The 25,288-nt window shown below is 44.2% G+C and overlaps 1 protein-coding gene across 1 annotated transcript; it reads right to left on the reverse strand.

Annotated features, from left to right (window-relative positions):
- Nucleotides 1-718: 718 nt before the first annotated feature.
- On the reverse strand, nucleotides 719-23,546 carry LOC129146986 (myb/SANT-like DNA-binding domain-containing protein 2). The gene is made up of 2 exons (XM_054712652.1): nucleotides 23,082-23,546; nucleotides 719-806 (listed from the first exon to the last, which is right to left on the reverse strand). The coding sequence occupies exons 1-2, from the start codon at nucleotides 23,544-23,546 to the stop codon at nucleotides 750-752; spliced, it is 522 nt and encodes a 173-aa protein (XP_054568627.1). The 3' UTR covers nucleotides 719-749.
- Between the last annotated feature and the right edge of the window lie 1,742 nt (nucleotides 23,547-25,288).

Genomic DNA, 25,288 nt, shown 5'->3' on the forward strand with positions numbered 1-25,288 from the left:
AGCTCTAGCATTAAAAAACACACAACAACACGAATATCTTGGGGGGCGGGAGGGAAGAATTTGCTTAAAATTATGAAAGACCATTCTGTTCACAATTAAGAAGGACGCTTTCCTTGTTGCTAGAAATTTCCATGGTAAACAAGCCTCCGGGCCCCTCCCTGGGGAAGAGCTGTGAGATGCGGGGCATCTTGAATGAGGCCACGGGGATGGAGGTCAGGAGGAGTTAAGGAAACCTGAACGGAGGCCACAACTTGAGTCGGTGGTGGTCAAACCAGAGGACTTCCCAGGTATCTGATCGCGAAGCGACGCCAGGCGAATGCTCACTAAGTCCCCCGTGCCGACTGTACAACGACCACAGGAGGAAAAGGACCAGAGGAAAGACTCGGAAGGTGTCCCATTACCAAAGCAGGGAGACAAATAAGAAGGCTGACAACCGACAATTTATAGACAGAGGGAAAGTTTTGCCCAAGTTTAAGGTTAGACGGAAAAGAAACGAGAGAATAAAGATGACATTCATTGTGGATGAATGTAAGGGGGGGTCTACGGGGGTGGGGGGAGGGCAGGGATTTGAGATGGGCGGGGTTGGGGGGTTTAACGCAGCAATGCAGAGAGAGACCCAGGGGTACAGTACACGGAACATTCAGTACAGCGCACAATGCAGCTATCTTGCCAAAGTAAGTAAATCCAGTATTGGGTTGTATAAGCAGAGGAATCACATGTAAGCTATGAAGGTGGCTCTTCCTCTCTATTCAGCACCGGTGAGGCCACAGCTGGAGCACAGCATTCAGTTCTGGGCATCGAACCAGCTACAAGAGAGGGAAATTGTAGAGTTCAGAAAAGGGCAAATAATACAACGAAAGGCTTGGAAAATAAGATCGGTCAGTAGGGCCAGTGGTTTCATCAAAGCCCTTTCTGCCATCACAGAAGCTACTTTGGGGATACAGATAATGTTTCTTTTGCCTCGGGGTCCTCCAATTCCTCCTTTGGCTGCCAGGAAGTGGGAAGAATTGAATTCTTCCGTGGTACGGCAAGCTGGGAAGCAAGCTAAGCCAATCGTAGGGGCATATGCCAACTAATTCTGCTACTGGCTCAATCGTTTTCTCAAAATGTACCCCATTTCATTCCATCATAAAGTAAGCACCATGACAAAACCACTGTTCTAACAGAACTGACTGCGGGGGGACGGCATACGACAAGGAGGGGGAGCAATGGGCACAATAGCCATATAAACGTATTGTGTAGTCTGAGATGTCAGATGAAAACTCAAGTCCAACCGTGGGAGGACAGCTTGGTTATAACAGCAGGAAACAATGTTATAAGAAAAAACAAGCAGTGAAACAGATTTCCAAATTAGCTGCCAAACTGGCCATTCTAGAAATGGGTTGCATAGTTTACCTTAACACTCTGCCAACTAACTATGACACATTGGAGGTCCTTTTAACCCAACAGATTAAGTAAAGAATACACTTACTGTATGTGCAAACAAAGTCTTAAAAATCATATATTATATTCCACCGGAAATGGGGGGAATTACTGGGAGCAAGTCTCCAGTGACTGATTATAAAAGTGTTGAGAACAATTCCTCTGCCTACGCAGATGTGTATTTTGAAGCAAAAAAGTCTTTGTGAAACAGATCTATCTTCTTCCTTTAAACTTAATTACCATTTTATTGTAACTAGTTACTCTTAGTTAATTGAGGCAAAAAAACAACAACACCGAGTTCATTCAAAATCTTTAAGGCTCAAAATTTATTTAATTAGTTTTATTTTCTGACTGTGAGTACAAAGGTAGGAAAGGAAAAAAAACCTGAAAGTAAAGAAACATTTCTGTGCACAGTAAGAGGGATATTAAGAATATAGTATGAGTTTCTATATCTATCTATCTATCTATCTATCTATCTATCTATCTATCTATCTATCTATCGAGATATAACTAATGATTAGGGCATCATCTAAGGCCACATTCCATCCATCTGGGGCCAGCAGAACTTTTCTCTATTTTCTTAGGATTTCATACAGTAAAATCTGGCAAACTGACTTGCCACATCATCCAAATCCTTTAAAACCAACCAAACACCCCTTTCCCCCAAAAAAGCACACCCACAAAAATACAGTTCTTGTTTCACACTCCCATAGTTCTTAGAGAAACATAGGACGTTTTGGCAAATGAAAGATCTATTCTTAAATTTTCCTTTTCCTTTTCCTCTCCAGAGCAGAGAGTCTTACTGTTTTGAGTCATGGATTTCCTCCCCAGAAAAAAATACATACAAGACAATTTCAAGGGGAACATGGACTCTGTGAAGAGCCCATACAAGAACCTCGTGTTAAAAAACTGCTTTGGCCCTGGCCGGCTTGGCTCAGTGGATAGAGCGTCGGCCTGCGGACTGAAGGGTCACGGGTTCGATTCCAGTCAAGGGCACATGCCTGGGTTGCAGGCTTGATCCCCAGTAGGGGGTGTGCAGGAGGCAGCCAATCAATGATTCTCTCTCATCATTGATGTTTCTCTCTCTCTCTCCCTCTCCCGTCCTCTCTGAAATCGATAAAAATATATTTAAAAAACAAAACAAAACTGCTCTGTACCATGTGATTGTTTCCTCCATAAAAGAATGTAACAGGAAGTAGCCAGAAATCCTAAGATAAGGTAGGTTTCATTCAAGTCTTACAGTTTACAAGAGATTCTAAGAATTGGGACATCCAGTTTAAGTATAATTTACCCATCTTACTCACTATTCTGCTCATTTAAATAAAGCACCATTAATATTTCCTTTAAGAGGTAAGTTAGCCAAATTCCCCTGTTTCTTAAAAGAAGCATACAAGGTTATCAACTTACTCTTTAACAAAATATAGTACTTTTTCTATTTCCTGGGAAAGAAATCTTTTTCTGAAGTGGCAGTTAAGCAATACTAAATAACTCAGAGTTATGCTGGTTACCTGTTCCGACTGTATCACATCGTACTGGAGCATTCAGTATCTGATTAACATCAATATCGATGCTAGATAAATCTCCCAAGATAACAACTTAAAACGGACATTCACATATCTAGAAACAAGTACGGACATGAAATTAAGTCTTAGTAGTCACAACGGCCAAGCTTTAACATCTTCCCATTTTAACACTAAAGGGGTCTCAAAGGATTAGGCAACACCTATACTTATTCAACCCTTAACCCAACGGGATTATTTCATTGAAACTGTTCATATCATGGTCAGGAATGTCTTCTTAATTGTTAAGAAAAAATGGTCCTCAAATTTAGTCCTTAACTCATTTGATTTTCCCGAGCATTTAATACTATTCATTCATTATCTGTGTCCCTATCCTTGTCAAATATCTATTACAAAGCTTTCTATAACAGCCCGGCTGGCATGGCTCAGTGGTTGAGTGTTGACCTATGAACCAGGAGGTCACTGTTTGATTCCCGGTCAGGGCACATGCCTGGGTTGTGGGCTTGATCCCCAGTGGAGGGCATGCAGGAGGCAGCCGATCAATGATTCTCTCTCATCACTAATGTTTCTATCAGTCTCTCCCTCTCCTTCCTCTCTAAAATCAATAAAAATATATTTTTTAAAAAATCTTTCTATAATATACTGATTGACCAGGGGTTGTTGGAGCTGCCTAAGGCTCTAATGACAAACCAGTTCCCAACTTCCAAAATACATGGAAGTTCTAAAATGGAAAAAACCTTAGAGATCACCTAGTCCAATGAGGAGCCAAGGCCCCAAGACAAATAAGTATTCCTTCAAAAGAGACCTGGCATATAAAAACTACCAGGTGCTGCCTGACCGGCGTGGCTCAGTGGCTGAGCGTCAATCTATGAACCAGGAGGTCACAATTCGGTTCCTGGTCAGGGCACATACTGGGGTTGCGGGCTCAATCCCAAGTGGGGGGCATGCAGGAGGTAGCTCATCAATGATTCTCTCTCATCTCTGATGTTTCCATCTCTCTATCCCTCTCCCTTCCTCTCTGAAATCAATTAAAAAATATATCCTATATAATAAAGAGCTAATTTGCAAATGGTCATCATGCCCTCACGCCATCAAGCCGTGATGCCCTCACACATCACAATCCATTACTAGGAAGCTGCGTGCGCAGCAGGCGCACACGGGTGGGTGGGGCTGTGTGTGTGGTGAGCCGCGCGTGGGTGGGCGGGGACTTGATGCTGCATGTGTGGCATGGAGGCGGGTCCCGGTGGCTCCACATGGCATGGAGGCGGGACCTGCAGCTCCGGCCTACCTCTTTGGGGCAATCCATCGAGGAGCTCTGGATGGGTGGGTGGGGCCTACCTCTTTGGGGCGATCGATCGAGGGGCTCCAACACTGTGAGAGGGCACAGGCCAGGCTGGGAGACCGCCCACCCCCAAGTGCACAAATTTCTTGCACCAGGCCTCTAGTATATATATAAATTACCAAGTGCCACCCACAAAATGTTGTTTCCTCTGGATTGTGAGCTCCATGAGGAAGAAATTATGTCTGCCTGTTCAGTTTCTCTGAGCCCAGAATACGACCTATCAGATAAGGACTGTTCAAGCCGAAACCGGTTTGGCTCAGTGGATAGAGCGTCGGCCTGCGGACTCAAGGGTCCCAGGTTCGATTCTGGTCAAGGGCATGTACCTTGGTTGCGGGCACATCCCCAGTAGGGGGTGTGCAAGAGGCAGCTGATCGATGTTTCTCTCTCATCGATGTTTCTGACTCTCTATCCCTCTCTCTTCCTCTCTGTAAAAAATCAATAAAATATATTTTTTAAAAAAGATAAGGACTGTTCAATATATTTATTAAGTAAATGAATTACTGTAACTTTTTAAAAATATTTTTTATTGATTTCAGAGAGGAAGAGAGAGATAGAAACATCAATGATGAGAGAGAATCATTACTTAGCTGCCTCCTGCACACCCCCTAATGGGAATCGAGTCCACAACCCTGGCATGTGCCCCGACCAGGAATTGAACCGTGACCACCTGGTTCAACCACTGAGCCACACTGCTTGGGCTGAATTGAGGTAACTTTAAAGTAGTAAACCACTTAGCAAAACAGATCCTGGCCAGGTAGCTCAATTGGTTAGAGCGTCATCTGGATACACCAAAGCTCCAGGTTCGGTCTCTGGTCAGGGCACATATGAGAAGCAACCAATCAATGAATGCACAAATAAGTGGTCTCTCTCCCTCTCTCTTTCTCTCCCTTCACCTCCCCACCTCAAATACATTTTTAAAAAAGAAAGAAAACAGAGCCTAGCAGCCATTTCTATACAGGGCCTGAGGGAGAAGCCTGCGCTAAGCTGCCTGCATCCTTCACAGAAAGGCTTGCCTGCACTGTGTTCCTGCCATCTGAGCCAGCCTTTATGAAGGAGTCCTTGGAATCCTATTTCAACCAACAGGACTGAGACTTGCTCCACCTAATTAGAGATAAGCAGCTGTATCCCCATCAGCTTCTTCATAAATCAGAGGGGGCTCCATTCTGACCAATCAGGACAATGTCCTTTGGACCAATCAAACTGTGAGGATTTAAAGAGTCTTAATTTGCATGAGGACCGACCAATCAGGGACTTCTGTCTCTATAAGTCAGCTCACCTCTGGTTCTGGAAGTGCACTTTCCCTTTCCACTTAAGACTGCTCGTCCTTGCCTGAAACACCAAAGACCTCTCTGGAGCAGACTAGGCAAGCATACAGAGCAGACCAGCAAGGAGCAGAGCAGAGCTGTCTAGCTGGACGGGGGCCTTGCCTCAGGGCCTCCTAACAGCAGTACTATTTTCACAGACATGCTGTGTCACAATTGAGCTGTTTGCACTAAATAAAGTTTCCTTCTTCACTGCATCCAAACTGGAATTCCTGTTGGTGTTGAACTGACGCCAATGACCTGACCTTTGATGACGCTAAAAATTACTATCTAGCCCAGCGGATGAGTGCTGACCTATGCACCAGGAGGTCATAATTCGATTCCCAGAGAGGGCACATGCCCAGGTTGCGGGCTCGATCCGCAGTGTGGGGTGTGCAAGAGGCAGCAGAACAATGATTCTCTCTCATCGTTGATGTTTCTCTCTCCCTCTCCCTTCCTCTCTGAGATCAATCAAAAAATATATTAAAACAAAACAACAAAAAACCACTACCATCTATAATGCAAAAATAACCTATAATACAGATTTTTTCATTAGTAAATTTTAAAGTGTTGTTTGTGAAAAAAATAATCTTGACACGGATAAAATCACGTAAAAATTAAGGTTTCATAAAGATGGTTCCCTCTATTAAGATATCTAGGGAAAAGCATTAAGTCAAGATTCAGTCAATTGTGTGTTTTTATGTGTGTGTTTTTTAAAAAAGGGCAAATATTGAATTACTTAAAAAAGTGTGGGTTTTTGTTTTTGCATTTACATGATATAAACTACAGGTCATAAGTGTGTGAAAAGAACACGTGACACATACCCTTCCTAGGAAAACCTGAAAATAAGCATGTTTTAAGTTTATACACTTATTCTTAGGCAACCTGAACTTATTTAGAAAGTTGTTAGAAAGAAATTCAAGTAATCATTATACGTGTGTTTTTTTTTTAAATCTTCACCCGAGAACATATTCATTGATGAGAGAGTGGGGGGGGGGGGAGGGGAGAGAGAGAGAGAGAATCATTGATGTGAGAAACATCGATCAGTTGCTCCCCTATTTGCTCCCGACCGGGAATCAAACCGGCTACCTCTAGGTGTATGGGATGATGCTCCAACTAGACCAGGTCAATCATACTTTTTATAGCTCATTTGGTAGCATTGTAATATTTTATTCTTATCTTTATGAGGATTGCTAAAAGCAATGGTCATATGAAAACAATGTCTGTACTTCTACAAAAAATCAAACATTTTCCATATATGGCTCAATGTCCCATGTGATGAAAGTAAACCATTAATTACTATTTTCTCAGTGCCTACTGTGCGCTGAGACTGGGGCTAAACAGTGTAAACTTATTATTCCTCATTTTGATAATAAAGCTAAGAGAGAAGGTCCCAGAAAACACTCTGAGGAGACTGTGTGCAGGAGGTTTACTTGTGAGACCGGGGAGCAGCGGTACTGGGCCAAGAAGCTGAAGTTGGAACAGAGGCTTTGGCTAATCCCAGAGAGAGGTACGGAACTCCGATGACCCTTCAGAGCTGAGCTGAACTGAGGCAAGGAGGCCGTGCCTTTGTATTTCAGCACTGACCGGTCAGTGGACTCAGGCTGCCACAGGACAGGGAGCCTAACCTTGGGAAGACAGCTCCCTCGGGCAAAGAGAAATTCCCCGGAGGAATCCAACCAGAAGCCACCATCAATCAGCGCTCCGGGCAGCTGGGGGGACTGACTCATGTCTCGTTCCTGGAGGAGGAATCTGGGCAGTGTTATCACATAAGTACTAGAGATATGTGATGCATCCTTATTTAACAGAAAAGAGAACTAAGAGGTAGCAACTTATTCAAGGTCACTACCAGAGTGTATTCAAACGTAAATTAATCTTTGGTTTCAAAACTGGAACCTGGTATGCTTCTTTTCAGCAGACACTGAAAAGTATATAAAGTCACTGTATTTACCTTTCTGCTGATAAGTTTATAGCTCATTTTAATATTTAGCTAAAGTAACCGTATTTACCCGGATTATTACTATACTCTGCACTGATTTCTTTTCTGATTCTTATTTAGCTTTCTTCACATGCGTATCCTTTTTGTTGGTACATTCATGTGATTTATTACAAAACAGTCCATCTCCTCCCCATCACCTCTTGGGAAAAGGTGGACAATGGCAGGCATAAGGTAATGGGACGCTCCATGGCCACAACCTTATCTGCTTTTATTGTCAAAAGTTAATGCTACTTTGTAAACATTTCTTTCTATAATTCAAGCTTATTTCCTTTCAGAGAAGTTGGTAGTCCAATAAATACCATCATTTTTATAGAGACTTGAATGAATGATTGAATGTCTTCTACAATAAAAGTTTTGTTTGTTCCGCCCTAGCCGGTTTGACTCAGTGACTAGAGCGTCAGCCTGCGGACTGAAGGGTCCCGGGTTTGAGTCCGGTCAAGGGCACATGCCCAGGATGCGGGCTCATTCCCTGGTAGGGACCATGCAGGAGGCAGCGATCCATGATTCTCTCTCATCATTGATGTTTCTATCTCTCTTTCCCTCTCCCTACCTCTCTGAAATAAATATATACTAGAGGCCCGATGCACAAAATTCGTGCAAGAGTAGGCCTTCCTTCCCCTGGCTGCTGGCACCGGCTTCCCTCTGGTACCCGGGACCCAGGCTTCCTTCGAAGCCCTGGCTTCGACTGGAAGGTTGTCTGGAAGGACGTCCAGTCTAATTAGCATATTACCCTTTTATTATTATAGATATAAAGTTTTGTTTGTTTTAAATCCTTGCAAGGGACTTCCATATCAAGGTTTCTCACTGTATTTATTAATTTAGTTTCTATTTAAAAAAATTGTTTTTGGTTTTCTTATCTCATTGTATTTGTTATTTTAGGACACTATGAACTATCTACAATAATTTATTTATTTATTATTATTTAAAATGTTTTTATTGATTTGAGAGAGAGGGAGAGAGAGAGACATCAATGTGAGACAGAAACATCGATCAGCTGCCTCCCACACAAACCCCAACCTGGGCACGCGCTCTGACCGGGAACTGACCCGGCGACCTGTCGGTGCACAGGATGACACTCAGCCAACTGAGCCACACTGGCCAGGGCTGCCAGAATTTTTTAAATTTGTGTTTTCATTTCTATGATACAAAACATGTATGAACATAATATCCATCTGGGTGCTGCTATGTGATTTTGGTGTTGCATTTATGACCGTTTACGCTCTCAGATTATTGCCAAAATATTACTTCAATTGTCAAAATTTAATAAAGCTGTGCTGATGATAAGGGAGCAATATGTATAACCAAGCAGTTAAGAGAATGGAGTCAGACTGCTTAGTTTAGCTTCCCTATCTACTAGCTTTGTGACACTGGGCAAATTAATCGCTCTGGTGCCTCAACTTCCCCACCTGTAAGGTGAGGCTAATAACAGTACCTCATTCATAGACTTGTGTTAAATGAAAAATGTAACCAATGCATTTAAAACAGTGTCTGCCCAATAGCTCACACTCCGTAAATATTAGCCATTATGATTATTACAAAAATGACTGTCACACAATATGGAGACCAAGGTGCCTTATGAATAAAGGTTAGTTCAAGTAGAGAAAAATTAGCAGCAAAGTTTTATCGTAAAGCTAATGGCAGGAATAACAAACTCAAAGGACCTCACTGCAGCACTCAGTATAAAAACCTTGTTTGGAAAAGTAAACAGGTTTCAGCGAGCCCATGTCCTCCAACATTAAAGGAATACTAGCTTGATTTTATTTGTATTTTATTCATACTTAAAGTATTTTATAAAGTTGTTTTTGTTTGATAACATGTGAGAGCTACACATAGATTTAGGTTTGTTACAGAGTAAGTAACATTGTTATATACATGTTTTTGCTCACCCATTATTATTCAAGTTTCAGAAACACCTGGCTATCTCATCACAGCTTCTTCAACTTTTTGGTCATATTTCTTCATTCACAGATAAAAGCAATCATTTAACCATTTTCAAAGGGTTATAGTCTTGGCAGGAATTTGGTGACTAAAACACTGACATAAAACAAAGGGAGGAAAAAGGAATCCAGAGTGAGGCGTGGCCTTGCTTACTGGGCGATGTGTTCACAAGAAGCAGGAGGCAGGCAAAACTCAGCATGAATCAAAGAAAAAGTTTGAATGACCCATATATTTTCTTAAGAGTTCACTAGAACAAAAAGCATGTAGACCTCTCATTCACTTTTTGGTGAATGGAAATTTACTGGAATTAAAATCAAATTCACCATCACTTTTCAAAAAATACTTCATGAATACGTGGTTATGATGAAGTTAAATTTTTCCATTGGTTTTTCTTCTTCATTCTTAATGTGGTTTATATTATTTATATAAAAAATATTATTTTACACTGTGCCTCAGTGGTTGAGGATCGACCCATGAACCAGGAGGTCATAGCTCCATCCCTGGTCAGGGCTCAATCCCTGGTCAGGGCTCAATCCCTGGTCAGGGCATGCAGGAGGCAGTCAATCGATTATTCTCTCTCATCATTGATGTTTCTGTCTCTCCCTCTGCTTTCCTCTCTCTGAAATCAATAAAAATATAATTTTAAAAAATAATTTTAAAAAATTGGCACAACTCTGGTCTATTCTACTCCAACTATTAACCATGTTCTCTAATTGGCAGGAGAGAGAGGGAACACTCTCTGGTTTTGCTGAAGGCTGAACCTAGGAACCCAGCACAGGGGTGCTCATTACCTAACAGTGAATGAATTCTAACAATGCTGCTCTCTGCTGCTTGGTGAGGCGAACCTCAGGGACAACTGGACGTATCACAATAAAAAGGCACAATATAAAATCACGTAAATCACTTTTAATAAAGCAAAGGCAAATGTATTTCTATTTCTTGTGCATAATGTGAGGTAGAGAACTCGACCTTTCTAAGGTCAATAAAGCTGATGTCAAGGAATATCATATTTAAGGGGCTTTCTAATTGTGTTAATTTATTTTAAGTAGCATATCATTTTCTATCAGAATATAAGCTCTTGGAAGGCAGTTATTCGTTTTTTCCTGTTCTGTTCACTGATGTATCCCCAGCACCTAAATCAATGCCTGGCATGCAGAAGTGGCCCAATAGATTTTTGCTAAATGAATGAATGAATAAATGAAACAAATAAAAATTCCTTAAAATTATATATGGCAGTTAAGAGATCCTATATAAGATCGAAGTACTGTTGTTGTTGTTAATCCTCACCTGAGAATATTTTTTCCATTGCTTTTCAGAAAGTGGAAGGGAGGGAGGGGGAAAGAGAAAAACATTGATGTGAGAGAGACATATCAACCAGTTGCCTCCCAACTGAGGGCCGGGCCCTTGACTGGGAATCGAACCCGCAACCCTTCAGTGCGCAGGCTGACACTCTAACCACTGCGCCACAGTGGCCAGGGCAAGCTCGAGGTACTTTCTAACCTGTCATACTCTTCTTTCTAAGTCATAAACCAGATCTTTCCATTTAGAGAAAGGTATTTGCAAATTCAAAATAATAATAATAAAAGCAGTTTGGGGTAGATATAGACTTTATTCTGGTTTTTATTAATATCAATTACAAACATAATTGAGATTTTTGATAAATGAAGTAATCTGAAAGTAGATAGTAGAGAAGCAATAGTGTGAGTTTCAAAAATTTAGGCTGTTACAACAAAGTAGTCTTACACGGGCTGGGAAAATTCAACTAGAAAACATCTAAATGAATAACTTCCATTCTACTGTATCAATTTATTTTGAATGAAGTGTTATTTGGTAGCTCAAAATATGTAATTTATGAATATAGCTGAGAACACTTATATAAAAATAAATGATGGCTGTTATGCCTAAAATGTCTGAAAATAAACACAGGTTTGCATTTTCCTAAGGAATAACAACACAAGCTACCAAGTGACAACACTCACTTTTTTTTTTTTTTTTTGGCCAAGGGAAAAAAATTCCCTTAGTGCAAAAAAAAAAAAAAAAATTCTATTGGCTCTCAAGACCCCTCCCCAAATTAGGTAAGTATTATACAGATTTAAATACATGTCTTTTTCCAATATGAAGGCACTTTTCAATTATTCAGAACCATAGGGAGTAAGACTCCGCACAGATTATAAACTCCAGATCATTTGTAACATGCATGTGAGGCTCAGATCCATTAAGCCTTCATTGTGAACACGGAGTAAAGTTTCTGCAATGGTAAAGAGCAAGCAGAAACACTGCATGAACCTCACAGCAGAAATAAATTTAAAGAGTACCTAACAATCAACTGTTTAAAGCTCGTTGTGGTACTGGTCTTTGTGTTTGAAGCTCAAGAAGTTTTTTCCTCCCATTTTCCAAAACATTTTTTTTTCTTTTTAAAAAAATATATTTTATTGATTTTTTACAGAGAGGAAGAGAGAGGGATAGAGTTAGAAACATCGATGAGAGAGAAACATCGATCAGCTGCCTCTTGCACACCCCCTGCTGGGGATGTGCCCGAAACCAAGGTACATGCCCTTGATCGGAATCGAACCTGGGACCCTTGAGTCCGCAGGCTGACGCTCTACCCACTGAGCCAAACCGGTTTCGGCTCCAAAACATTTTTAAACATTATACTTATGAACTTCCAAAGGGGGCCGAGATGGCTAGCCTCCCTTCACCTAGTGATCTGAGCATATGCTTCAGAGTGCCCTCAGACAATTAACATCTGAGATTTTAGATCTGGATTTTAGTGCCTGCCCTCTGATAATGTTAAACAAGAGAAAGAAAAGAAAGGGGGATGATCCCTTCTGAAGACTGGGGAGCAGATCCGAATCCAAGTGTCTGTAGAGAATATTTCCTAGAGGTAACAGAGTCAGGGCTGTTCTAAAATGGTGTTCGAGTTGGATCTCATTGCTTCTAAAAACTTAAGCTCTGAAGTATTGTGATGATCCTTGAGGATACAACAAAGAATCCTGTGTGAGTTGGTACAGCAGCAAACAGTGGGTTTTATGACAGGCTAAGATCTAATAAATCCTATAAATTTGAATTTTCAGATTCTCCAAGCAGCCCCATGGATATTGATATATTTGAAATCGGTTCTCTTCTCTCCATTTTCATCGGCACGGTTTTATTCACTGCTTGTCTAGAGTATTGCAAGAAGCCTTCACATGATCCTTGGGCTTCCAGTTTTAACCTTTCCAATCCATTTTCCACATTAGAGCCAGTTCTAGAACCTAAGACTAACCATGCCGATCTCCAGCTTAAAATTAAAATCCCTTGATGATTAGGATCAAGTCCCAACTCCTTGGCACATCATCTGATCTCTTATTATGTCTCCAGTCTCACTTCTTACAACTTCCCACCTCTCACCCTCTTCCCTCAAGCCCTAGGCTCCAGCATAACACATTTCACCAGGATATAATGAATGTTTCTGGAGTTTTAATACCTTAAGTCTAAAAGAGCACAATGACTGGAAAAAAAAATCGATCTCACCTCATTATTTCCTAACCCTCTTTTATGTAACTTCGGGTTATGACTCATTAGTGGGTTGGGAAATCAATTTTGTGGGCTGTGACCACCTTTCTAAACACCCCAAGTGGGAGATGGAGACAATAGACAGGGGATCAAGAACCATTCTGGTGAAGAGGATCTGGGGTGGTGAGAGGGTGGCCAGGGAGAAGGGGTGAATGGGGAGCTGGCACAGGTTAGAGGGTGCAGGTGAGGGGCATCTGAGGTTTGGCAGTTTGGGGGAGGGAGACTGGCTGAGCCTGAGGGCACAGTGCAGGCATGCGATAATGGGCAGGGGTCATGCCCACACCAGGTGTTGGCGCACATCAATGGGGCCACAACAAGCCAAGATGGAGCGTCCCTGGTCTACCCCATGCCCTCCCGGAATGTGTCCCTGCGGCTGCAGGGCCTCCGGGAGAAAGACTCCGGGTCCTACCGCTGCTCTGTGAACGTGCAAGACAAGCAAGGCACAAGCAGGGGCCACAGCAGCAAAACTTTAAAACTTGACGTGTGGGGTGAGTAAGAAGCACACACTTCCCAGTACTTGTCTCTCCCCACCCCCACGGGAGGTCAGGCAGGTCTCTCTCCCAAAAGGCTGAGTGCGCAGGTTGGAGGAGGGTTAAACGGAGTGACTAAAGGGTCTGTGTGTAGAAGTTGGTGTGTGTGTAGGGGGGTGTCCATCGGTCTCTTGGGTGTGAGTTTTTAACCTGTCTCCCCTTCCCCAGTTCCTCCAGCTCCTCCATCCTGCCATCTCCTGGGTACGCCCCGTGTGGGGACCAATGTGACCTTGAGCTGCAAGTCCCCAAGGAGTAAGCCCGCTGCCCTGTACCAGTGGGAGCGGTTACACCCATCTGTTGAGGTTTTCTTTGCACCAGTTTTAGGTGAGAGACTTCTGGAGACAATAGAGGCTGGGGCTGGGGCTGGGGCAAGATGAGGTACCAGAGGGACTGGAGTGAAAAGGGAAGGCAGTGCTGACAAGTACTGGGGAGGAGGAGGGAGCGGGCAGTGGTGGAGAAAGAGGCTACCAGGTGCAAGCTTGTGTTGGGTGGTTTCGCGTATAACTATGTTACTACAGAGGATCTATGGCCTAATGATTCAGGAGCTAGATTACCTGTATTCAAATAGACTAGCCCAGTGGTCGGCAAACTCATCAGCCAACAGAGCCAAATATCAACAGTACAACGATTGAAATTTCTTTTGAGAGCCAAATTTTTAAAACTTAAACTTCTTCTAACGCCACTTCTTCAAAAGAGACTCGCCCAGGCCGTGGTATTTTGTGGAAGAGCCACACTCCAGGGGCCAAAGAGCCGCATGTGGCTTGCGAGCTGCAGTTTGCCGACCACGGGACTAGAACATACCAGAGAGTACTGAACATAGTTAAGTATAGTGTTATTGCATGGATTAAATAGATTAATATTTGTAAAACACTTAGAACAGTGCACAGCACAGTGAGGGTTATAGAAGTGTGAGCTATATTCATTATTATTTTGCGATATTTGTTTCAGTTACACAGATATATTATGTGAGTACTAGGCCACAGGGTAAAATATATTCTTGTTATATGTTCAAAAAGATGCATTGCTGTGGTTTTTCTTTTAGTACGTAAATTAAGGAAAGAGATGTATCATGGGTATTTGCATAATTGCAATTCAACACTATAAAAATGTTATTTAGCAAAACTCATAAAGTATCTGGAATTGGTACTATTATGTGCCAAACTATCTTTCCCACCCTTTCGCATGTTTCTTTATGAACCACCAACCATTCATTTGTAGCTTGTAAGTCATACCTTCACCAAATGCCAATCTATGGCAAATTTTTCTTCATTTGAAAGGCATGACTTGTATTTATTTTTTAATTAATCCTCACCCAAGAATATTTTTCCATTGATTTTTAGAGAGTGGAAGGGAGGGGGAGAGACACGCAGAGAGAAACATTGATGTGAGAGAAACACATCGATTGGTTGCCTCCTGTACACACCCTGACTGGGGCTGGGGCTCAAACCTGCAACCGAGGTATTGAACCCGGAATTGAACCCGGAACCCTTCAGTCCATGGGCCAATGCTCTACTCATTGAGCCAAACCAGCTAGGGCAAAAGGCATGACTTTTAAGCAGCTGATCGTGTATAAACTGCTTGGAACAAGTGCATTTTTTGGATGGGTTGTTTTGGATTCTTGAACAAAATGTATTTTACTGAATTTGCAGTTTGTACCATTTTAAGTTATACGGCCCCTGGGCCTTTACCCCAACTGCTCATCTGTCTCTACTCCCTTCTGCCAATTCAGTCCCACCTCACCTTCAGGATCCACCTCCTGAAAGTCTATGAGATGCCCCTCCTGTGGGCACCTGTAGCACCATGAGCTTAATGCCAACACAATACACAGGCCGTGCTTACAATACTGTGACTGGTGTGTTAGTAGTCTGACTCTCCTCTGAAGGTGGACACAATGAGGGTAAGTGGTACATTGCTGTATTTCTAGGACCTACCGCAGAAGGCACTCAAATATGTACTGGTAAATATAAAAAACAAAGTCCTTATTTCAGACCTCAGTACTTATAGAAACCCCGAGACGATTCTGTCGATCGAGTGTGATAAAAGGGAACTAGCATGAGCTCCAAGCCCTCCCCCAGAAGCCTGGATTTAGCCAAGGGTTAAGCTGCACACCTTTCCCATTTCCTAAGGGCAGCGGAGTTCAAGGGCCCACTAATCAGTCAAGAAAGACGCTCAGAGTTCTAAAGTGGTGGGCTTCAGCTGGGGTATCCATACACCTTCTTCAATGACTGATCAAGGAGCCTTAAAACCTTAGGGATTCCTGTCATTCCCAGTCTTGTATTTTTCAGGTGTGAAGCTTGGCTCCTTAATTGAGAATAACCAAAGCAATACAGGTTAGTAATATTGTTTCGTTTAAATGTAAGTGGAGTCCTGGCTGGTGTTGCTCAGTGGTTAGAGCCTCGACCCCACACTTCTCAGGGCACATGTCTGTGTTGCAGGTTCCACCCATGGGGTGACTGTGGGAGGCAACCAGTCAATGTGTCTCTCTCACATCAATGTTTCTCTTGCTCTCTTCCCTCCCTCCCCCTCCACTTTCACTCTCAAAAATCAATGGGAAAATATCCTCAGGTGAGAATTAATAAAACAAAACAAAAAAGTAAGTGGAATGGTTTCTGTTCATCAACATTTTCAAGATACATTTAATAGAACCTACAGATAAGAACTTTGGATGAATTTCTCACCACATTCAGAGTATACTATTCAATAAATTTTATGGTTAATCCTCGCCTTACTCATCTCATACAAGTTTTAACATTTTCTATAACCTGTAAACTTTCAAACATATTATGAAAACATTTTTAATTTCAGCTTTAAAATGTTCAAGAAAGTACATGGATTTCAAAACTCTTCTGGGAATACATGAGCAAAAAATTTGGCCATTAACCACTAGTCACACATGAATATTTAAGTGTAATTAAAAATTCAGTTTCACAGTCATACTAGCCACATTTCATATGTTCAACAGCCACCTGTGGCTAGTGGCTACTGCACAGTGGCGACTGGACAGTGCAGACACAGAAACTCATATCATCACAGGAAGTTCCACGGACAGCACTGTCCTAGAGAACCAAGAGTATGACACTGCCCAGCCAACTGAGGTTACAGCGTTTTATTCCTTGCACTAAAAGCTCTTCCCCCTAGAACAGGGGAGCATTTTTCTTGACTTCTATCAAGGTTCCTCCTACTCAGGGGTAAAGTGGCAGAGAGTGCAAGAAGGAATCTTGAACTCCCCAGAGGTTTGTGTGTAGCCAAGCGAATCCTTTCATAATAAAAAAGACTTTTAATACTCTGAACAACAAGCTTTTTCCTACACTATTCAATATGGTAGGCACTAACAACATGTGGCTACTTATAATTCAAAATTAAATTAATTAAAAAGAAACTGGAAGCCTATTCATCCAGTTTCAACATGTGCTTGTTAAATCCCTTACCTCCAAAACTGAAAGCCTAAATATAAGTAGTTGTTAGCCTACTATATGCTAGGCCAGGGGTGGAGAAATAAGTTGTTAGGCGATTTCCTCATTGTGGAAAAATCATAGAGTGAGTGCACTTACACAAACCTGGATGTACTACAGCCTACTACTACTAATCATATACACAGGCTATATGGTATACCACCGTCATATACGCGGCCCACTGTTGACTGAAATGTCATTATGGGGTGTGGGTCTATATTCTTTTAAGATACACATCAAGCCCCTGTCAGATTCACTAACAGACAAGCAAACTGAAACACACAAGCTTTTGGATAACAGTGGTATGGGAACAACAGAAACTGAATATGTAAAAAATGGAAGGAAACCAGTCTGACTAAATCGTTCTTATGAACTATGATAGTATACCATATTTTTTTGGAAATCTTTCAACGATAACGCAAAGGAAAAGTCTTGTCTGCAAACACAAGAGAAACGTCCTCAGAGGTGGGAAGAGTCTATTAAGATGCTTATACAGAAACAAGCATTTGGGTCCAAGTTACCTCTGCCCTATTGGTTCTCACAAATAAAGACTAGGCTGGACAGGGTGGCTCAGTTGGCTGGAACATCGTCCTGTAAACCAAAAAAGGTTGTGGGTTTCATCACCAGTCAGGGTGCGTATGGGAGGCAACCAATCCATGTTTCTCTCACATCGAAGTTTCTCTCTCTCTCTCTCATCAATAATCCTTGGGTGAAGATTAAAAAATAATACTAATAAAAAAAGACCAAACATACTACACTGTGATTGGTCTGCTAAAGTACGAAATTTGTTCCAAACGTTATGACAATTACTGTGAATAAATCTAAGCAATGTCTCTGAGACTTCAGTCACTGTGCTTGCTGGGGAGAATCCTGCCTGCCGCCAGTAAACAGGTCTGATGAGCACCAGCACGGACTCAGCAAAGACAAGTGCTTTAGGTCATGCAGTCAGTTTGCATTTCATCTCCAGGTAGACCTAGAAGAACACATCTGCTTCAAAGACATAAAGCCAACTCTCTAGAGGCAAACTGTTGGAGAAAACCCAAACATATGGGACTTGAGAATGAGCTTTGGAGTGCATCAGACGAATTGATGGAAGTGTGAACAGAGCATGTGGCTCAGAGTGAATGTTTCCATGAATTCCACACCTAGAGAGCTCTTTCCACTACTACAGGATGACCTGCGATGTGCTCTCCCTCCTTTGAAGTCATCACACCTCCTGTCTGCTTTAGAATGACACTAAAGCATTTCAGTAATGACACTTAAGCAAGTACTGCATTACATACCATTCCTTGTGTTGTCTTGCACAGCTTTTAACTCTCTGATGTGTGTATACAAACTTCGCCTGCATTGTAAGCTCTCAGACTGTGTATTGCAGTTCTTTTATTCAGCCTAACATTGGGCAGATAACCTTGCACATAGTATTGAGTATTTGCTGAATGGAGATATGAAGAAAAGGCCTACATATACAAAAGGATAAAATATCATGTAATGACTACACACACAAAAAAAAAACAAAAAAACCCTATTTGTTACCTGGCTCCAAAATTAGGCTGGAATTGGTAGCAGACAAATTTTCTTCTGGCAAACAAACAAAAAGCAATAAGACATCAGAGCCAAACAATAGTGTAGGCAGCAACACAGTCTCAAACACATCCATTTTATCCAAATTATTAAACAAATATTAATAATGACATGTCAGACATACTTCTCAATGAAATTCTTTGCAGCAATAAACAATGTTTATATCTGACTTTAAGTTAAAATCCTATGTGCTTAGAGATATACATAATCACTTGGTTGGTATTTAAAATTGTACTTTGGTAGCTAAATCCAAAAGCTCTTAATTTCAATATTTACATTTTAATACTTCCATCCTATATAATAGAAGGCTAATATGCAAATCGACCAAATGGCGGAACAACTGGTCGCTATGATGTACACTGACCACCAGGGGGCAGATGCTCAATGCAGGAGCTGTGTCCTGGTGGTCAGTGCACTCCCATAGGGGGAGCGCCACTCAGCCAGAAGCTGGGCTCATGGCTGGCGAGCGCAGCCTCTCCTGCCTCCACAGCAGCACTAAGGATGTCTAACTGCCTTCTGTTGGACATCCCCACCCCCGCCCCCAGGGCTCCCGGACTGCGAGAGGGCGCAGGGCAGGCTGAGAGACCGCCCCCCCCCCCCCCCCGCACGAATTTTGTGCACCGGGCCTCTAGTGCATACATAAGAGGACTAAGGCACACCCCAGAGAAGGAAAGTGATGTGCTTTAAGGTTATTCGGGAAGGTGGTCGGGAAAGAGGCTGGGATAGGATTCAGCTTTCTGATGCCTTCACATGATGAGATGAAAGCTGCTACATCAACATGTTGAAACTATGATTAGGGGAAAGTTTCCTGAAAAAAACAAATTTAAGTTACTATATTATCTCCTCCCTCTTTCCAAACTTAGAAGAAATTATTAGAGTTTTCATAATTGAAGTTTGATAGATATTTCATATATATCAGACCAGAAATGTAACTGATGCACACTGTGATGAGCCATTATCATTATCTACATATTCCCTGTGGGCCTCTGACAGAATTCACATTGAAGGGAGCACATTATATTAGTCTGATTAAGAATTCCTCATGGTCCATTTTACTGCACTACTTTATTTCTATTTTGTAAACCTAAAACAAAAGAGATTATTGAATTCCTTTTTGCAGGTCTCATCAAAACAAGAAAGTGAAAGTTTTTTCTGAATTACCTGTTCGAAATCGGCATTTCTGAAACTGGGATCTAAAGGTTTGCTTTCAGGGGTTTGGGATTCTCTGAGAATTTTTTAAGGTTTTTATTTTCATAAATATAATCTGGATTACTTGGGACATCCACCTCATAATTGTGTAAGTCTATGATTTCACTGACCACATTTGCCTCTATGCTTAAAATTAAATTCATAGTAAGTCTCCTAGAGGGACAGAGCTTAGTTTTCAAACTGGGTTTCAAAGTCTCTATTTTTAGGTTAAAGTTTAAGTAACACTGCTCTAGATTTTTTGTTGTTGTTAATCCTCATCCGAGGATATTTTTCCATGAATTTTTAGAGAGAGTGGAAGAGAGAGGGAAAGACAGAAACATCGGTGTGAGAGAGACACATCAATTGGTTGCCTCCTACATGCACCCCGACCATGGCCTAGGCTGGGGAAGACCCTGCAACCAAGGTATGTGCCCTTGACCGGAATCGAACCCGGACCCTTTGGTCCGAAGGCTGACGCTCTATCCACTGAGCAAACCGGCTAGGGCTGCTCTAGATTTTTATACTTTCCAAAATTCTTCTTTAGACTTTATTTGGTGAATTTAATAAATATGTATCCAGAGCCTACTATATGCTAGGCCAGGGGTGGGGAAGATCCGGCCTAAGGACTGTATAAGGCCTGCGAAATCATTTGGTCTGGCCCTGCCAAGGCATTAGGGTGAGTTAATTAAATGTCTGACCTAATACAGCAGGCTAATTTTTTAAATTGCTTTTTATTTTTTAAATTTATTTATTTTAATCCTCATCCGAGGATATTTTTCCATTGATTTTTAGAGATGGGTGGAAGAGAGAGGGAAAGACAGAAATATCAATGTGAGAGAAACACATCTATGAGTGGCAGCAGGCTAATTTTTAAGTTGATAATTTTGTATGGCCTGCAAAAGATGCTATAAATATCCAAATGGCCCTTGGAAAAAAGCAAGGTTCCCCACCCCTGTGCTAGGCACTGGCGATACAGTAGTGAATCAGTGACTAGAACTTGCCCTTACAGAGCTTATGATTCTGACAGGAAAGACCACCATAGTTAATGAAGAAGCCTGTTCCTTGGTTGAAGTCACTTAGGAGTACAGCCCTTAACAGTTATCTGTCCTCCTTGTCAACTGCTATTGTGGATCACAGATCCCATTATCATCATCTACATATTCTCAAAATATTCTAAGAGCTTGAGGTCAATTTGGTCTTATCTGTTTGGAGACAGGTAAACTGATCCTTTAAAAAATATTCTTCAGAGAAGCTCAATCTCCTTTCCTTGCTTTAGGTTATAGTTTCTCATAACTGGACAAAGACACAACCCAACTAGAGATTTCCTAGTCACCTGAGAAACCATTTCATCGATACGTTTATATTCAGTGAATTTTTGATAGCATAACATTTTTCCCCGTTGACTGGGAAATTCTGTGGACAAAAATCAATCAAGTAAAAACAGTCACAAATGCCTAAGGTGCACTCCTAAACTCAAGAAAAGTTCACAGATAGAAGCTAGTCCTAGTCCGCACACTGCAAAAACTCCGCCTCCCTGAGCCTTACTGTCCTCGAACAGAAGAATGAATGAGAGTCAGAGAACAGTGGCTTCTATGAGCTACTATAGTTGATCCCTTCAAAACCCAGAGGTGAGGAGCACTGACCCCATATACAATGGAAATCCAGAAAATAACTTTTGACTCCCCGAAACCTCAACTACAGTAGGCCCTTTGCACCTGCGGATTCAACCAACCACGGTGGGGAACGTGAAAATAAAATATCGTTTTTAATCAGGGTTGGCTGAATCTGGGAATGCGAACCTTGGTGATATGGAGACCGACTCTATATTTATTGAAAAAATACGCATATAAGTGGACCCGCACAATTCAAATCCTGTCTATAAACTGCCATTATAATGACATTCCTGTTTAAAAAAAAAAAAAGGGAGAGGGTCATAAGACCCAAAGGTACATGTTATCAAGTAAACCAATTTAATTTTGTAATTGAGAAATGGGTGTCAAATTCCTTGACCAACAGTGAATAGGTTTGAAATGTCTTAGTTTCTGGACTAAATTTTCTAAGGAACAATGCCCCCAGATGAACACTACTTGAGCCAAGACCTCTTAAATTTTGGAGCAATCGCCTCCTTCAGGGTGATTACCATTGTCCCTACTTGGTTTTTACCCCCTCCCCGCGTCCCCTTCCCCCCCAAGGAGTTCCAAAAAACAGCGCCATCCCTATCAGAAAAAGAAGTACAGAGATACTATGACTCTGAAGGAGAAGTGGTTCAGTGAAGACTGGAATCCTACCAGAACCTTTTAGCAGACACTGCGATGAGGGAACTAACTTACCTAAAAAAAACAACTCCGTACAGACTTACAATACACACCCAAACTGGAACGCCTACATTAAACGTCAGTAAAAAAAAAAAAACACAGCAAAACGATAGCCACCTTCACCTACACAAGGATGGCTAAGATGCACACGGAGGGCTTGACTGCGCACCCTATCCCGCACAACAACTCCATCGGGGGAAAACGGGCTTTCCAAGAAGGAGCTAAGTCAGAAACATAACCTCAAGCCAATCTAACTCTGGAGGAGGCACTGACACTCCAAATTCTAGAGTCTAGACCCACTACCAGGCAAGCTAACTCCACCAGAACAACGCACTATCTGGCTCCAATCACGCCTTTCCAATTCTCCAAAGCATCTCCGGATTTACTCGTCCTTCGCAGCTCCAGTGAGAAGCCAGGCGACTGACACAAAGGCCAGTCATCTGAAGGCGCTCTCTGCACGCACGGCTCTGCCACCGCGCTCCTGTGAAAATCCCTAAACTGGGGGCCCGCCGGGCCCCCCTCCCCCGCCGGCCCCGCTACCCTTCCTCAATCCCGCGGGGTCACCTCTGGCCTAGGCGCCCCCTCTGCCTGGAACAAAGCGAGGCCCCGGCGGCGGGGTGAGAGGCGCCGGGCTCGGGGATGCCCACGGCGCGCAAGGAGAAACCAGCAACTTCAGAGCGCAGGGACGTCTTCCATTGGCAAGAAAGAGGGGCGGCGGCAGGCACGCCCAACTTCAAACTCAGGAAACCTACGGGCTGGCGGCCATCTGGAAGAAAAAAACCCCTTTCCCAGGGAGAGAAGAAAAAGGCGGAGAGAATGCGAGTCGCCCACCGGGCTCCGGAGGGAGCCCCGAGCTGGGACCGGCCCCGCCCCCGAGGTCCGCTCCCCGCCTCCTCTCTGCCTCGGGGTTCGCTGCCCCGGGCCGGGCGGCCGGTTACCTTGATGCGCTCCCGGCACTGGGACGGGGTCCGCTCGTAGCCCAGCTCGGCCAGGGCCCGGGACACGCGCTCGTACATGGCCGGCCCGGGGGCCTTGCTGCCGAATACCGTGCCGGCTCCCTCCAGCTGCTGGTACCGCGCCTCCACCAGCCGCTCGTTGCCCCACACGGCGATGAGCGCGTTGGTCTCGGCCGGCGTCCACGACATGCCGCGGCAGGCGGCCGCGGGGGCGCCCCAGGACGAGGCGGCGCTGCGGCCCCCCAGCCCGAGACCCCCGGACGCCGCTGCCCCCGAGCCTGCCGCACTGCCCGGCCCGAGCGGGGAGGCGCCCCGAGGCGTGGAAGGGTCGGACAGCGAAGGGTTCCCGTCGCTCAGGCCACCGGGAGAGGCCGGGGAGAGCACCTCCATCTTTGGGATTTTAAGCGGCGAGTTGGCGGGCCGCTCCGAGCCACAGGGCGCAGCCATCTTCCTAGCGGCCGCCACCGCACCGCCCGGAAGTGACGCGCCCGCGGTTCCGGCCGCCGCGCTCTCGGGGGCCGCCCAGGGCCCTGGCTCGCCGGGAGCCGCGCGGCTCAGGCTCTCCGCTGCCGGGCGCGGGCCTTCCGCTCCCCGCGGCCTCTCCCCGCGGGCCCGGCCGCGCCGCCCGCTCCTCTCCCGGGGCGAGGGCCAGGGAGGGGGCGCGCCGGGGCCCCGCGCGGAGGAGAAGGGAGGGGGCATGAGGGCGCCGCGGTGCGCACCGAGCGGAGCCTCCCCACTTCCTCTCCGATCTCAGCCCCCGCGAGGGAGGGCGCGCGCGGGGCCGCGGTGAAGGGGGACTGGACCAGGGCGCTCCTCTTCGCCGCCCCTCGGCCGCCCCTCCCTCCAGCCCGGCCGGGGGCGCTGGGCCGACGTCCAGGCGGAGGCCGGGGAGCTTCCGGAGCTGCATCCAGGGAGGCGCCGGGAGCTGGAGGGCGAGCATCTTTGGGGGAGTGGAGGCTTTAAAAAAGCAGGAACCCTGTCGCTTTTCACGAAACACAAGCGCATTATTTAAGGAACAGCAATTCCAATTATGATAGATTTTCCAGGCTCTTGAGGGTGGTGGGTGGGACCGTTTGTAGGAGTCGATAACGTGCTGCGTGTTTGTGCAGTTTATCTGCAGCTTACATAGATGTTGGGATTCGGGAGCCCGGCAGAAAAAGTTACTTCCCAGTACCATTCTCCATTCTCCCTGATTTGAAAGTTGAGTAGTTTTCCCACTGTTTGGCATCCTCTTCCGTGTAAGGGATGGGGGCAGGGAGGGGATAGCGGGCCCCTGGCAATGCAGTGTAGATATAAATCGTGTCTGCTCTGTCTTGATCCAAGAAGGTACACTTGGACCTGGTCGCCCTGTCTGGGCCCTGACCCCCCCTCCGGGAGTGTGCCCCAGGAATGCTGACCATTCTCGGTCCCGGGAATGGGCTGTTTTGACATGAAAAGATGAACTACGTTGTTAATCTTGGAGGCAGACGCACTGGCCACATACCCGGCGGCAATCCCCATCCTACCATACCCTCCCGGCTGCACGTAGCTTTTCTTCCCTAGCCCTATGTAATCAGGCAACTGGCAGGAGATTAAAAAAAGAAGACTTCAATTATGATAGCTTTGGTGACCTCTAGTAATTAGTGTATTAATCGCTCCAGAAGGCCCCTTAAAGTGCTACAATTTAAGGGACATAGCACAGCAAATCCAATACGTAGCTGTGAGTTATTTAAGTATTTTTGAAAGCCAAAAATCTAGTTGTTTATCTTGGATCTTTAACTTAAAAACCTCAGCAGATTTTCCCCCCCAAAAAAAATTTGAATAAGCTATGCAACACTTTTTAAAATAGCAAACATGTGTTAGGTTAACAAATATAGAGCTGAGGTCAGCTACATTTTTTACTCTGCAAGTCATCCAAGAGGATGATATAGCTGTCATTGGAAAGCCAAAGGAATAAACAATAATGATAAAGTAGAGGAGATCATTGTCTTCATATGTTATATTAAAACTAGAGGCCCAGTGCACGAAATTCGTGCATGGGTAGGGTCCGACGTGGGATGACCCATGGAGCCATAGAGCCCCCCCCCCCCCCCCCCCCCCGCCGCTGGCACCTGCCTTGGCTGGCCTGGCGCCACCCTGGCCTGGCGCCACCCGCTCCCCGGCCCCGCCCTCGCTGCCACCACCAGTTGCCTCCGGCTCACCAGCGGACC

This window comes from Eptesicus fuscus, chromosome 23 (assembly GCF_027574615.1).
Source record: "Eptesicus fuscus isolate TK198812 chromosome 23, DD_ASM_mEF_20220401, whole genome shotgun sequence".
NCBI classification, from domain to species: Eukaryota; Metazoa; Chordata; class Mammalia; order Chiroptera; family Vespertilionidae; genus Eptesicus; species Eptesicus fuscus.